General features: G+C 42.4%; 1 protein-coding gene across 2 annotated transcripts in view; it reads left to right on the top strand.

The window, feature by feature from the left end:
* The window catches only part of adgb (androglobin), a 219,591-nt gene that overhangs the window by 45,245 nt on the left and 159,476 nt on the right, over positions 1–14,870 (top strand). For both annotated transcript variants that reach the window (XM_072265653.1, XM_072265651.1), the window contains exons 8-9: positions 3,160–3,356; positions 11,766–11,894. In XM_072265653.1, the coding sequence (XP_072121754.1) occupies positions 3,160–3,356; positions 11,766–11,894 (326 nt within the window). The remainder of the gene's footprint in view (positions 1–3,159; positions 3,357–11,765; positions 11,895–14,870) is intronic.

Below are 14,870 nucleotides of genomic sequence, written 5' to 3'. Positions count from 1 at the left end.
AGTGGTGCAGGAGGAATCACCTGCTCCTGAATGTGGCCAAAACCAGGGAGATGGTGATTGACTTTAGGAGGAAGAGGACTGTGACGAGTCCTGTATACATTCTAGGAGATAACGTTGCGGTGGTGGAGGAGAACAAATACTTGGGTGTTCACCCCAGCAACAGACTTGACTGGAAAACCAACACCAAGACTGTTTACAAGAAGGGGCTGAGCAGACCCTACTTTCTAAGGAAGCTGAGATCCTTCAATGTGTGCAGCAGGATGTTGGAGATCTTTTACCAGTCTGTTGCAGCGAGTGCAGTCTCCTTTGCGGCTTTATGTTGGGGGAGCAGCAACGGCGCTGGTGATGCAAAAAGACTAAATAAAGTCATCAGAAAGGCTGGATTCGTCCTTGGCTACAACCTGGACTCTTTTGAGTCAGTGGTGAAGAGGAGGTCACTATACAAAATGTTATCCATTATGGACAATCTGGCACCTCCTTTCCATGACCTACTGAATGAGCAGCAGAGCACCCTTTTGAGCAGACTCATTCAGCTCCACTGTAACAAGGATTGTTACAGAAAACCTTTCCTACCAAATGCAGGCAGCATATACAACAGTTCATCTCTATGCGACAGGAGAACACACGTCATAGTACAATAGTCTCTGCTTTATTATTTTGTACATTATTGCACATTGATAGCTTATTATTGTGTATATTATTGTTCTGTACTTTATTATTAGTTAAGTCTGCACACTGCGAAGTGTGTTTTTAAATGTTGCTGCTGGAACAAAAGAACTTCCCACTTTGGGTCAATAGAGAATTTATTATTATTATTATTTAAAGGGAAAACCCTTGATTGGATTTAGATATGTCTCACACAAAGAAACATGATTGTAGTTGTTGAAAATCCATTATCTTAGTCTAGGACACCTTTGTAAGATTTTCCTTTGGACAATGTCTCAGCCCAGACATCTTCAAGTGCTTCCTTTCTTCGAGGTCAAAATTAGGGCTGCTTGCTCGTGCACAATATTCAGTTCCACTCATAGCTCCACTAGAAATGAAGTATCTTTGCAAGCAGCAATTCATTCAGGCATGATCTGGGAAGTGGTAAGTGGTGCATATTAGAGGAATCCGTTTGTTTGGACTGCCCTCTGAATCTGTCTTTCATGTAGGGCCCAGTCACCCTCTAAATTACAACTATACAAACTTCTTATGACTCCCAAAGATTCCTTCTTCAATGTCACATAACAGGCAATGACTATTTTCAGCAAACATTGTGGCCAAACTTTGATATTAAATGGCATTACCATCCTTGAGTACTTGGTTGTCAATTTCCTGAGGTTAACCATTGACAAATAAAAAGTTACTGGATGAACTAAGCAAACACTGTGTCATAGGAACAGGTCCGAACCAAAATATCCCACAAATGATTCTGTATTTGATTCTCCAAAGCCTTTCTACATCTGCAAAGAACATCTTTGTCACAGAGGTTATGATGTTACAGAGCTTAATGTGAAAAAGACTAAGGAGCTGGTGGTAGACCCGAGGAGAGCTAAGGTACCGGCGACCCCTGTTTCCATCCAGGGGGTCAGTGTGGACATGGTGGAGGATTACAAATACCTGGGGATACGAATTGACAATAAACTGGACTGGTCAAAGAACTGGACTGGTCAAAGAGGCTGTCTACAAGAAGGGTCAGAGCCGTCTCTATTTCCTGAGGAGACTGAGGTCCTCTAACATCTGCCGGATGATGCTGAGGATGTTCTACGAGTCTGTGGTGGCCAGTGCGATCATGCTTGCTGTTGTGTGCTGGGGCAGCAGGCTGAGGGCAGTAGACACCAACAGAATCAACAAACTCATTCATAAGGCCAGTGATGTTGCGGGGATGGAACTGGACTCTCTGATGGTGGTGTCTGAAAAGAGGATGCTGTCCAAGTTGCATGCCATCTTGAACAATGTCTCCCATCCACTACATAATGTACTGGTTAGGAACAGGAGTACATTCAGCCAGAGACTCATTCCACCGAGGTGCAACACAGAGCGTCATAGGAAGTCATTCCTGCCTGTGGCCATCAAACTTTACAACTCCTCCCTTGGAGGGTCAGACACCCTGAGCCAATAGGCTGGTCCTGGACTTATTTCCTGGCATAATTTACATATTACTATTTAACTATTTATGGTTTTATTACTATTTAATTATTTACGGTGCAACTGTAACAAAAACCAATTTCTCCTGGGATCAATAAAGTATGACTATTGACTATCTGAAATCATTGCCAGTTGGTGTGGTAGAAACAATCAATCTCAGCTTTCAAAGGGGAATTGCATTCGTAGTTAATGGTAAATAGTATGTAAAACAAGGGAGAAAGCAGGAGAATTAGATTAGATTAACTGAGTTAACTAAAAAGAACCGACATGGATTTGACGAGGTATTTGATATCCTTCTGTGTCATAATGATTTCAGAAAGCCAGAGTGTGATGGAAAATTTTCTATTTGCCCGAAGCAACCTTTTAAAAAAGTTAGTACCTATCCCCCACCCTATATCTTCACTTCCTTCTTCACTGAAGCACCATAGATGCTTGCTGCGGTTAGTTTGATGACACGTCACAAACTCACAACCTCTGCCGTCAAGAAGGGCTAGCATGGTATAAGCATGAAAACACCATAACATACAGATTCCCTTCCAGGATGTTCACTTTCCAGTCTTGGAATTACATCACTGTAGCTGGGTTTAAATCCTGGAACTTCCTGCTCAACAAAACCTTGACTATGTTTTCACCGGGAAGATTACAGCGGTTCAAAAAGATGACCATCACTGCCCAAGGAAGCTGGGAATGGGCAGTAAATCAAGGCTTGACAATGTTGCCCATGGTCCATAAATTATTTTTTAAAAAAACAATAGTGAATCATTCCTGTTAAACTTAAGGGGCTTTTTGTAGACACTCTTTGGCGGCTGCTGTTTTAGTACAATGACTGATTTTATGTAGTTATATGTCTGGTAGGATGACTGAAATATTATTTGAATTAATATTTTATATTTTTAATTAGTTTTTTGTACCTCCTTTACAAATGCCAGCAATACATTTTTGCATTTTATACTTTAATACACGAATGTCATTATGAATAAGAGAAGGTATTTGTAAACATTACAATTGGCCTTTTGCTGTATCTTCCAGATCTGAAGAGTCTGAAAAAACCTGGTCCTTTCTGAAGACAATTCTACCAGAGTTTAGTTTGACAAATCAGGGATACGTAAGTCGAGAAAAGATTGCAGATGGGGCCAATTTAGCAGATGCAGAAGAAAATGATAAAAAAGAGAATGAGGCACGGATAGATAGTGCCGTCATCAAACCAGCAGAAAAAGTTGCTAAAGGTACAGTTATTCTTTAAAAATAAAGTTCCCAGCTGAATTAATTTGCTGATCCCATCACAAAGACCATGTACTCCATCCTCTTTAATTTTCAATTTCGTCACTGCCCTTGTTCCCTTGTTGAAGGAACCTTTATCGATGCTTTGTTGCTTTCAGGATGTTGTAGTAGCCTTCCGGCTGACCTGTCAATTTCTGTCCTCTGAAATCTTTAATTCATCCACAATTGTGCTGTCTGTATTCTAACACAAAAACTGTTGTTTTATTCTAATGTTCACCAGGTCTGTTTCCCCCATGCTTCCTTCGTGTTTCTTGCTTCACAGGTGCATTGATCCGCCATTGGAGGTTCTACTTAAGGAATGGGACTTTTTTCCTCGGCATCTCCTTCTTTACGTTGCAACGTAAATCTAACCTGTTTCACCAAACTTTTAGTTCCCTGTTCTGCTTAGTGTCATACTTTATCACAACACTCTGCACAGGACCTTCATCTAGTTGTAATGTTAACAATGCAATTAAATGCACTTTGTTGCTGAATGCATTTAACATTCTTGGGGGGTTTATATTTTGATTTCATAATGTTAACAATGCTCTTTCAGCATTAGTATTTACATTTCCAATGCTCCACTGAAAAATGCATTTTTATAATAATATTTCTCAGGCAGTACTTTTAATGAAGGTGACATGCGTACTTGTGCGGATTTTCCCGAGTAAGATTTACTGCCTGCAATTGGTTTCCACATTACCCCTTCCTCTGCACGATTCTAGATCTGGAAGCCTAATATCACTGGTGCAGATGGCCTTGAAGCTATTGCTGGACCTCAAACAATGTTATTGGGTAGGTCGAGACAAACCACATCCACAGTACTCTTCTTGAAATTTTTGACAAAAATTTGACAGATGGCAAAACTTCACTCGGCTTTAATATCTGTTAACACTGTTGATGTTTTTCAATGCTTGAGATTCAGAAACATTGAGAAGCTGTTAAGAATGAAATAAACTAAAAAAAACCACAATCAGCTATAACCAAATGAGCTTTGGGCATGATGTTACAAGGGGCACTGCATTTGTTTGATCTTGTGATGAAAAACCAAGTTATCAGAAGATTGATACTGATGAGAGAGATAAGGGAGACAATGGAGAAGCGTTCAAAATGTTAATGAGAGAGGAGAGAGAGGTAACGGAAAAGAAACACAATTAAGAGTATTGACAGACCGGTTGCTTTGAAACTGAACTGTTTGAAGTTTGATGGACAGGCGACACCCCAGCAGGGGGATAAAAAGAACAGGTTCGCTAAGGCAAGACAGACACCACGAGATCACGAGATAATGAGACCCTGGAAGTGCGGTGTGCCCCCACAAGTTGGTAGGGGTTTGGAGGTCTGGTCGCAGGACCGACCATAGACGCACAGGGTGAAAAGGTACAATCGGCGGGAACCTGGTGTGTGTGTGCCGCTCTTGCCTGGGTGCTGGGTTCACCGCAGAAGAATGGTCGTATCCAGAGCAGAGGGGTCACAGTCGGTGACCATAGAAGACATTAAAAGAGTTCGCCGGAAAGCTAACTGCGAAGTACAAAGGTCTGTTTAAAACAGAATTTGCATATTCACTCTCTCTCTCTCTCCAACAGCACAACAGTGATTACTGCGAACTGTACTCAGCTGAACTGAACTCTGCGTCATTTGAGACTGATCATTTTACCACTAGACTGCGATAGAGCTTGATTGATTCCTATTATCCTAGTTCTGTGTACATGTGTGTTTTATCATTGCCAACCTGTTGCATTTATATCCTTACGATTAGAGTACTGTGTTACTTATTTCTTTAATAAAACTTTCTTAGTTCCAGTAATCCAGACTCCAACTAAGTGGTCCATTTCTGCTGGTTTAGCAACCCAGTTACGGGGTACGTAACAATCTCATCTCAGAGAAAGGTTGAACAGATTAGGTCTTTATTCTTTGGAGCGTAGAAGGTTGAGGGGGGACTTGATAGAGGTGTTTAAAATTATGAGGGGGATTGATAGAGTTGATGTGGATAGGCTTTTTCCATTGAGAGTGGGGGAAATTCAAACAAGAGGACATGAGTTGTGAGTTAAAGGACAAAAGTTTAGGGGTAACATGAGGGGGAACTTCTTTACTCAGAGAGTGGTAGCTGTGTGGAGCGAGCTTCCAGCAAAAGTGGTTTAGGCAGGTTCGATGTTGTCATTTAAAGTTAAGTTGGATAGATATATGGACAGGAAAGGAATGGAGGGTTATGGGCTGAGTGCAGGTCGGTGGGACTAAGTGAGAGTAAGAGTTTGGCACAGACTAGAAGGGCCAAGATGGCCGTGCTGTAATTGTTATATGGTTATATTGCTTATCTGAATGGATATCACACATGGAGGACCCAGCATAAAAATTGGAAACTGTTCACTCAGTGCATTAGGCTTAATAATACAGTACAGTTATCCAATGTTAAAATATTCCTGCTTTCCATCTCTTCAAAGCTCTGGATCTATAACACAACATGTACATTTTCAGTGTGAACTGAATGCCATTGTGTTTATTCTTGTACATCAATATTCTGCTTTAAATATCAAGCTGATGTTTCAGGACTGGCTTAATAAGGGTGTTACCATACTCTTTGGATGAAGTCACTAGAAGCTGTTATTAGGGAAAGAATGGAGTGATAATGATGAACTGTAGCTAACTTCACACGTGGTTCTGGTTACAGTCGTATGTTGATTGATGGCAAGGTGGAGCTCAGGAAGCTGTTTGCTATTAACCACTCAAAGCAGTGTCCCAAAGACTGAAGCTCAGTCAGGCATCTAGATCACTCACTGTTCCAAATAGCCCAGATATTTGTTGTAGTTGACCTAATTCAATACAGGTTAGGCAATGCTTTGTTGGCAATGTGAAACAGTCTATGTCCCAAGCCTACACTGGTGTCACTCCCCAACTTTTCCTATGCTACATCAACGACTGCATTGGTGCTGCTTTCTGCACCCATGCAGAGCTTGTCAACGTCATCAACTTTGCCTCCAACTTCCACCCTGCACTCAAGTTTACCTGGTCCATTTCCAACACCTCCCTCCCCGTTCTTGATCTCTCTGTCTTTATCTCTAGAGACAGCTTTATCTATTGATGTCTATTATAAACCCACTGATTCTCACAGTAACCTGGACTATACCTCTTCCCACCCTGCTACTTGTAAAAATGCCATCCCCTTCTCTCAGTTCCTCCGTCTCTGCCGTATCTGCTCTCAGGATGAGGTTTTTCATTCTTCCTTCTTCAGAGGAAGGGGCTTCCCTTCCTCCCCCATCGACACTGCCCTCAACCGCATCACTTCCATTTCACACACATCTGCCCTCACCCCATCCTCCCGCCACCCTACCAGGAATAGGGTTCCTCTTGTCCTCACCTATCGGCCCACCAGCCTTCGCATCCAACACATCCGTAACTTCTGCCATTTCCAACGGGATTCCACCATGAAGCACATTTTTCCCTCTGTCCCTCTTTCTGCAGGGGCTGCTCCCTATGCAACTCCATTTTCTATTCATACCTTCCCACTGATCTTCTCCTGGCACTTACCCTTGTAAGTGGAACAAATGCTACACCTGCCCCTACACCTCCTCCCTCACTACCATTGAGGGCCCTAAACAGTACTTCCAGGTGAGGCAACACTTCACCTGTGAGCCTGTTGGGGTCATCTACTGTATCCAATGCTCTCAGTGTGGCCTCCTGTATATCAGTGAGACCCAACGTAGATTGGGAGATGGCTTCGCTGAGCACCTACACTCTGTCCCCCAGGAAAAGCAGAATCCCCAGTGGCCACCCATTTTAATACCACTTCCCATTCCCATTCCATCATGTAACTCCTCACGATGAGGCCACACTCAAGTTGGAGGAACAACACCTTATATTCTGTCTGGACTAGCCTCCAACCTGATGGCATGAACATCGATTTCTCGAATTTCCCATAATGCCCCTCCACCTTTACCATTCCCCATTTTTTCCCTCTCTCACCTTATCTCCTTAAATGCCCATCACCTCCCTCTGGTGCACCTCCCCCTTTTCTTTCTTCCATGGCCTTCTGTCCTCTTCTATCAGATTCCCCCTTCTCCAGCCCTGTATCTCTTTTACAAATCAACTTTCTCACTCTTTACTTCACCCCTCTCTCCTTCTGGTTTCACTTATCTCCTTGTGATTTTTCCTCCCCTCCTCTCAGCTTCTAACTCTGTCTCCTCATCTTTTCTTCTCCAGTCTTGCTGAAGGGTTTCAGCCTGAAATGTCAACTATACTCTTTTCCATGGATGCTGCTTGGTCTGCTGAGTTCCTCCAGCATTTTGTGTGCGTTGCAAAGCAATGTTATGTCCTCTTTAGTTTTTAATAGTGGAGACGGTTTACACTTCTAGACTAGTTACTGGTGCTTAGATATGGCGATTAATGCACTTTTATGAGTGTGATGCTCATTCATCATCTTTCCCTTAAATTAGACATTCTCGACCTGGAGTCCATGGACCTTCTTGCTTAATGGCATTGGTCCATGGCGTAGAAACGGTTGGGACCCCTGCCTTAAATTGTCAGAGATTAGACATTGCATGTTCTTCTTCCTATTGTCATAACTATTGTCTTACCAATGAAAACCTTGATTGAATCTCACTGGATAGATGAGTAACAAAACAAGAGCATGTGGCTGAGAATTCAGGTGGCAAAGTTGAGATGGAATGTTGCTTGCCATTTCCCCATTTCACTTCTCAGTGGCTTAATGTTCAGGTTTATCCAGAGAATGGCACAGTGTGCTCATTCCAGTGTGCTCTGGAATGGCAGGCTTTCTCTGTCACGGGAGTCACCAGCACCACCTCAACCTAGGGATGGCAGACAGCAGGCTCACAACTCGATCCAGGAGTATTGGAACAGAAGGTCCCCATGAAGAGACGGAAAGAAGAGCTTATGCACAGGACTACCAACAGATCCTCAGAGAAACAATTGAGTGACTCCGTAGGAAAATTCATTCTCCCCAACACAATGATTCCACTAAGGCACTAAAGGAGAATCCTCTTTAAATACTCATAGAATGCAGGGAACACGTGCCAGTCACAATTCACTTGACAAGATTAATCCGAAAGCATAAGGGCTTAACAGCTCTGGTTAAGATAATGGTTAGTAAATGCGGGTGCTCAAGAACATTTGTAGCTCAACGTGCTATGGCAAGCCACTGAAGCCGCAAGGCTCATGACAGAGAATAAAGAAGGGAAGCAATGGTATGATACATAACCACTATCATAATGACATTGAAATCATGTTTATCACAAAGCTGCAGATGTCAACATCTGCCACTACTTCTTCAATATCCCCGTTTCAGGAATGTCAAAATACACAGGTCCCTCTGCATTAGGTTTTATGCTTCAGATCACATCCCACCACCTGATATCCCTGGTGGCTACAAAGTACATTTGAAAGATGGCATTGGAGTAAATAAATACATCAGAAAGCACAGAAAAGGCAGGTAGTGAGAGCTGGGAAATCTTGCTCATTGATGTGGGCTTTGAAGTTTATTTATTGATTGCCTGCCAACTAGATGAGGTGGCTCCAAGAAGATTCTTTCATGTTCTTTGTCTCCAGTATTTCTTACTTGGATTGTTTACATTTTCCTACATTGCTCTTGCACTTTCAAGCAGTTGCAGGTTTTATTTCAAATTGTTGGACCAAGATCACATCTCTTCTAAAATTATTCTTTGTCTCCTTCCTTTTCTGCTTTTCAATTCAAGGCACATACCTTCCTCCACCCATGGGTACTACCTCCTAGCCAATTACCATAGCATTTCTAAGGTCCTGTGTGCTGGATTTGCAAATCCTGAATGTCCCCCTGCAGTTTAAGCTATAATTTACTGCAGATGGAACTCAACTCACTTTCAGCAACGTGACAATGCAACTAGTATTGCAAAGCAAAAATGTGAAAGATGAAATATGAAATGAAATATGAAATATCTTTATTGTCATTGCATATTACAATTTGTCATGCACTGATACAGTGAAAATGAGTTTTTAGAAAATAATTTCTATATGTACTTAGATTAACCCAACATACCATATAACCATATAACAATTACAGCACAGAAACAGGCCATCTCGGCCCTTCTAGTCCATGCCGAACTCTTACTCTCACCTAGTCCCACCAACCTGCACTCAGCCCATAACCCTCCATTCCCTTCCTGTCCATATATCTATCTAATTTAACTTTAAGTGACAACATCCAACCTGCCTCAACCACTTCTGCTGGAAGCTCGTTCCACACATCTACCACTCTCTGAGTAAAGAAGTTCCCCCTCATGTTACCCCTAAACTTTTGCCCTTTAACTCTCAACTCATGTCCTCTTGTTTGAATCTCCCCCATTCTCAATGGAAAAAGCCTATCCATGTCAGCTCTATTCATCCCCCTCATAATTTTAAATACCTCTATCAAGTCCCCCCTCAACCTTCTACACTCCAAAGAATAAAGACCTAACTTGTTCAACCTTTCTCTGTAACTTAGGAGATGAAACCCAGGCAACATTTTAGTAAATCTCCTCTGTGCTCTCTCAATTTTATTGACCTCTTTCCTATAATTCGGTGACGGAACTGTACACAATACTCCAAATTTGGCCTTACTAATGCCTTATACAATTTCAACATTACATCCCAACTCCTATACTCAATGCTCTGATTAATAAAGGCCAGCATACCAAAAGCTTTCTTCACCACCCTATCCACATGAGATTCCACCTTCAGGGAACTATGCACCATCATTCCTAGATCTCTCTGTTCTACAGCATTCTTCAATGCCCTACCATTTACCATGTATGTCCTATTTTGATTAGTCCTACCAAAATGTAGCACCTCACATTTTTCAGCATTAAACTCCATCTGCCATCTTTCAGCCCACTCTTCTAATTGGCCTAAACCTCTCTGCAAGCTTTGAAAACCTACTTCATTATCCACAATGCCACCTATCTTAGTATCATCTGCATATTTACTAATCCAATTTACCACCCCATCATCCAGATCATTAATATATATGACAAACAACACTGGACCCAGTACAGATCCCTGAGGCACACCGCTACACACTGTCCTCCAATCTGACAAACAGCTATCCACCACTACCCTCTGGCGTCTCCCATCCAGCCACTGCTGAATCCATTTTACTACTTCGATATTAATGCCTAATAATTGAACCTTCTTAACCAACCTTCCGTGTGGAACCTTGTCAAAGGCCTTACTGAAATCCATATAGACAACATCCACCGCTTTACCCTTGTCAACTTTCCTAGTAATCTCATCAAAAAATTAAATAAGATTTGTCAAACATGACCTTCCACACACAAATCCATGTTGACTGTTCCTAATCAGACCCTGTCTATCCAGATAATTATATATACCATCTCTAAGAATACTTTCCATCAATTTACCCACCACTGACATCAAACTCACAGGCCGATAATTGCTAGGTTTACTCTTAGAACCCTTTTTAAACAATGGAACCACATGAGCAATACGCCAATCCTCCAGCACCATCCCCGTTTCTAATGACATTTGAAATATTTGTGTCAGAGCCCCTGCTATTTCCACACTAACTTCCCTCAAGGTCCTAGGGAATATCTTGTCCAGATCCGGAAACTTATCCACTTTTATATTCCTTAAAAGCGCCATTACTTTCTCTACTTTAATCGTCATACTTTCCATAACTACCCTTCTTGTTTCCTTTACTTTATACAATTCAATATCCTTCTCCTTAGTGAATACCAAAGAAAAGAAATTTTTCAAAATCTCCCCCATCTCTTTTGGCTCCGCATATGGCCGTCCACTCTGATTCTCTAAGGGACCAATTTTATCCCTCACTATCCTTTTGCTATTAATATAACTGTAGAAACCCTTTGGATTTATTTTCACCTTACTTGCCAAAGCAGCCTCATATCTTCTTTTAGCTTTTCTAATTTCTTTCTTAAGATTCTTTTTACATTCTTTATATTCCTCGAGCACCTTATTAACTCCAAGCTGCCTATATTTATTGTGGATCCCTCTCTTTTTCCAAACCAAGTTTCCAACATCCCTTGAAACCCATGGCTCTCTCAAACTTTTAACCTTTCCTTTCAACCTAACAGAAACATAAAGATCCTGTACCCTCAAAATTTCACCTTTAAATGACCTCCATTTCTTTATTACATCCTTACCATAAAACAAATTGTCCCAATCCACTTCTTCTAAATCTTTTTGCATCTCCTCAAAGTTAGCCTTTCTCCAATCAAAAGTCTCAACATTGGTTTAGCTTAGCTCTCCAGTTATGGTCACAAGCCATCAATTATTTTTGTCTCTTAATATCCCTGGATATTGATATACTACAGATTAGATAGCCAGTTGAACATTAAAAAGGTTTCAGTAATTTTTTAAACCTATTTTGTCAGATAAACCAGAAACAAAGGAATCTGGGAAGAAGAAGAATAAGGAAGGAGAATACAACAGAGAGAAAAGCAAATCATTAAATCAACGGCCTGGATCTGTTTCTCACAATATATCACAATTAATACTAGAATGTAAGTTGGAAAGCAATATTACTGAAAGGCTTTTTGTCAATAGCTTCCTTTGTTAGTTTTAACTTAGTAATAATGCTTTTCAAAAGCAAAGATGGTAACAAGGTTCAGTGAAAGCACAGTACTAGTTAATGTATTTACATTACTGCAACTATCAATTTATATTTTAAAAAGGTATTATAGATAATAATATAATTAGAAATGGATGTACTGAATGTCAGTGATTGGTATTTTATCTACCCCCTCTTTGATCACCTTTCTTCCCATGTCTCTCCCATCTACCGCTCCTCCCCTCCTCTCCTCCCTTCCTCCCTCCTCCCTCCTCTCCTCCCTCCTCTCCTCCCCTCCTCCCTCCTCTCCTCCCTCCTCTCCTCCCCTCCCTCCTCTCCATCTCCTCTTTCTCTCTCTTCCTCCCCCTCCCCCTCCCCCCTCCCTCCTCCCTCCTCCCTCCTCCCTCCTCCCTCCTCCCTCCTCCCTCCTCTCCATCTCCTCTTTCTCTCTCTTCCTCCCCCTCCCCCTCCCCCTCCCTCCTCCTCCCCCTCCCCCTCCCTCCTCCTCCCCCTCCCTCTCCCTCCTCCTCCCCTTCCCCCTCTCTCCCCCCTTTTTTCCTTCTCTCTCCCTCTGTACTGCTTTGGTCTGTGAATTACTGAAGTAATTCCAATCTATTTATAAAAGAGACTAGAACAGATGGGTAATAGCAACATACACATGACTATCATGATAACAATTTTATAGTGTGTGGGGTAAAGATGTAGTAAAATGGTGTGAGGACAGGTATGGAGTTAGGAATTCTAGTGTGACTTTCTGGAGGCTTGATCTGGTGATTTTGGAATACATGATGTCTTACTTAATGATATGTAGAAACTGTGACTAAATTCTGATAAAGTATCTTCAAGCTGAAAAAATACATTGCACAGATGCTGCTTTTTACATTTCATACATTTCTATTTAGTAAAAAATGTGCTTTGATCATCATTTCACGCAAGAAATTTGATGTAGGAAGAATACTCAGAATTGAGGAATTGACAAAGAGAAATCAACTGGTGTGACTTTGATTACATCACCAACTCAAATGAAGTTGTACTGCCATCTAATGGTGATGCGAGTACATCTCAACTTCCTTCATTTTCAACAGTAATAGTGACTTGCAAATTGTAACGAATTTGTGAAAAAAAATTGTCAGTCATGCATGAGATTAATGTTTAGCCAAAACCAAAGACAAAGCTAAAGCCTTACTATTAAACTAGGTCTCTTAAGAACCCATCCATTTTGAAGCTCTATTCTGCATTATACAATACAGGAACTTTATCATATGAAGGATCACTCACAACACACTGGAGGAACTCAGCAGGTCGGGCAGCATCTGTGGAAGAGATCAGTCGAAGTTTCGGGCTGGAACCCTTCGTCAGGACTGTAGAGGGAAGGCCCTATAAAGAAGGTGGGGGGAGGGTGGGAAGGAGAAGGCTGATAGGTTCCAGGTGAAAAACCAGTAAGGGGAAAGATAAAGGGGTGGGGGAGGGGAGACACGGAGGTGATGGGCAGGAAAGGTGAAGAAAGAGTAGGGGAAAACACACTGGGTAGTAGAAGGAGGCGGAACCATGAGTGAGGTGATAGGCAGCTGGGGGAGGGGGCAGAGTGACATAGGGATAGGGGAAGGGAGGGGGAAGGAATTACCGGAAGTTGGAGAATTCTATGTTCACACCAAGGGGCTAGAGACTACCTACATAGTAAATGCGGTGTTGCTCCTCCAACCTGAGTTTAGCCTCATCATGGCAGTAGAGAAGGCCATGTATGGACATATCTGAATGGGAGTGGGAAGCAGAATTGAAGTGGGTGGCTACTGGGAGATCCTGTCTGTTTTGGCGGACGGAGCGGAGGTGCGCGACAAAGTGGTCCCCCAATCTGGGTTTCGTTGGGTTTCACCAATGTAGAGGAGGCCGTACCGGATGCAATAGATGACCCCAACAGACTCACAAGCGAAGTGTTGCCTCACTTGGAAGGACTGTTTGGGGCCCTGAATGGTGGCAAGAGAGGTGGTGTAGGGACAGGTGTAGCACTTGCGCTTACAGGGAGAAGTGCCAGGTGGGAGATCCGTGGGGAGGGACGTGTGGACCAGGGAGTCACGGAGGGACCGATCCCTGCAGAAAGCGGAGAGGGGTGGAGAGGGAAAGATGTGCTTAGTGGTGGGGTCCTGTTGAAGGTGGCGTTCCCCCTCCCTTCCCCTATCCCTATGTCACTCTGCCCCCTCCCCCAGCTGCCTATCACCTCCTTCATGGTTCCACCTCCTTCTACTACCCATTGTGCTTTCCCCTATTCTTTCTTCACCTTTCCTGCCTATCACCTCCCTGCCTCCCCTCCCCCACCCCACCCCATTATCTATCCACTTACTGGTTTTTCACCTGGAACCTACCAGCCTTCTCCTTCCCACCCTCCCCCCACCTTCTAGAGAGGGCCTCTGCCCCTTTCCTCTACAGTCCTGACGAAGGGTTCCGGCCTGAAACGTCGACCGAACTTTTCCATGGATGCTGCCCAACCTGCTGAGTTCCTCCAGCGTGTTGTGAGTGTTGCTTTGACCCCAGCATCTGCAGATTATTTTGTGTCATATGAAGGATATCAAGGCTTTGGTGAAAATGCAAGATTGTTCACAAGGATGATACCAAAATACAGAGATTCTGGGGCTCTTTCTTCTTGAAAAGAAAAAGACTGCAGGGATGACAAATATACAATAAAATAATTTATGTTCAGAACTTTGGTGTGTGAACTAGTAGGTTTTCCAGATGATTGGTTAATCCCTGTATATTAAAAATATTACACAATATCATAATAAAGCTTCTCGTAAGCTCCATAAATTTAAAAGGAGTACAGGATATGGGGTCTCCTTTTAAATTTATGGAGCTCACGAGAAGCTTTATTATGATATTGTGTAATATTTTTAATATACAGGGAGTTTAAATGAAACACAGAAGTGGTTCTCTGCTG

This window comes from Mobula birostris, chromosome 8 (genome assembly GCF_030028105.1).
Source record: "Mobula birostris isolate sMobBir1 chromosome 8, sMobBir1.hap1, whole genome shotgun sequence".
NCBI classification, from domain to species: Eukaryota; Metazoa; Chordata; class Chondrichthyes; order Myliobatiformes; family Myliobatidae; genus Mobula; species Mobula birostris.
The sequence above is the reverse complement of the archived record's forward strand: the minus strand, read 5'-3'. Positions and strand labels throughout refer to the sequence as shown.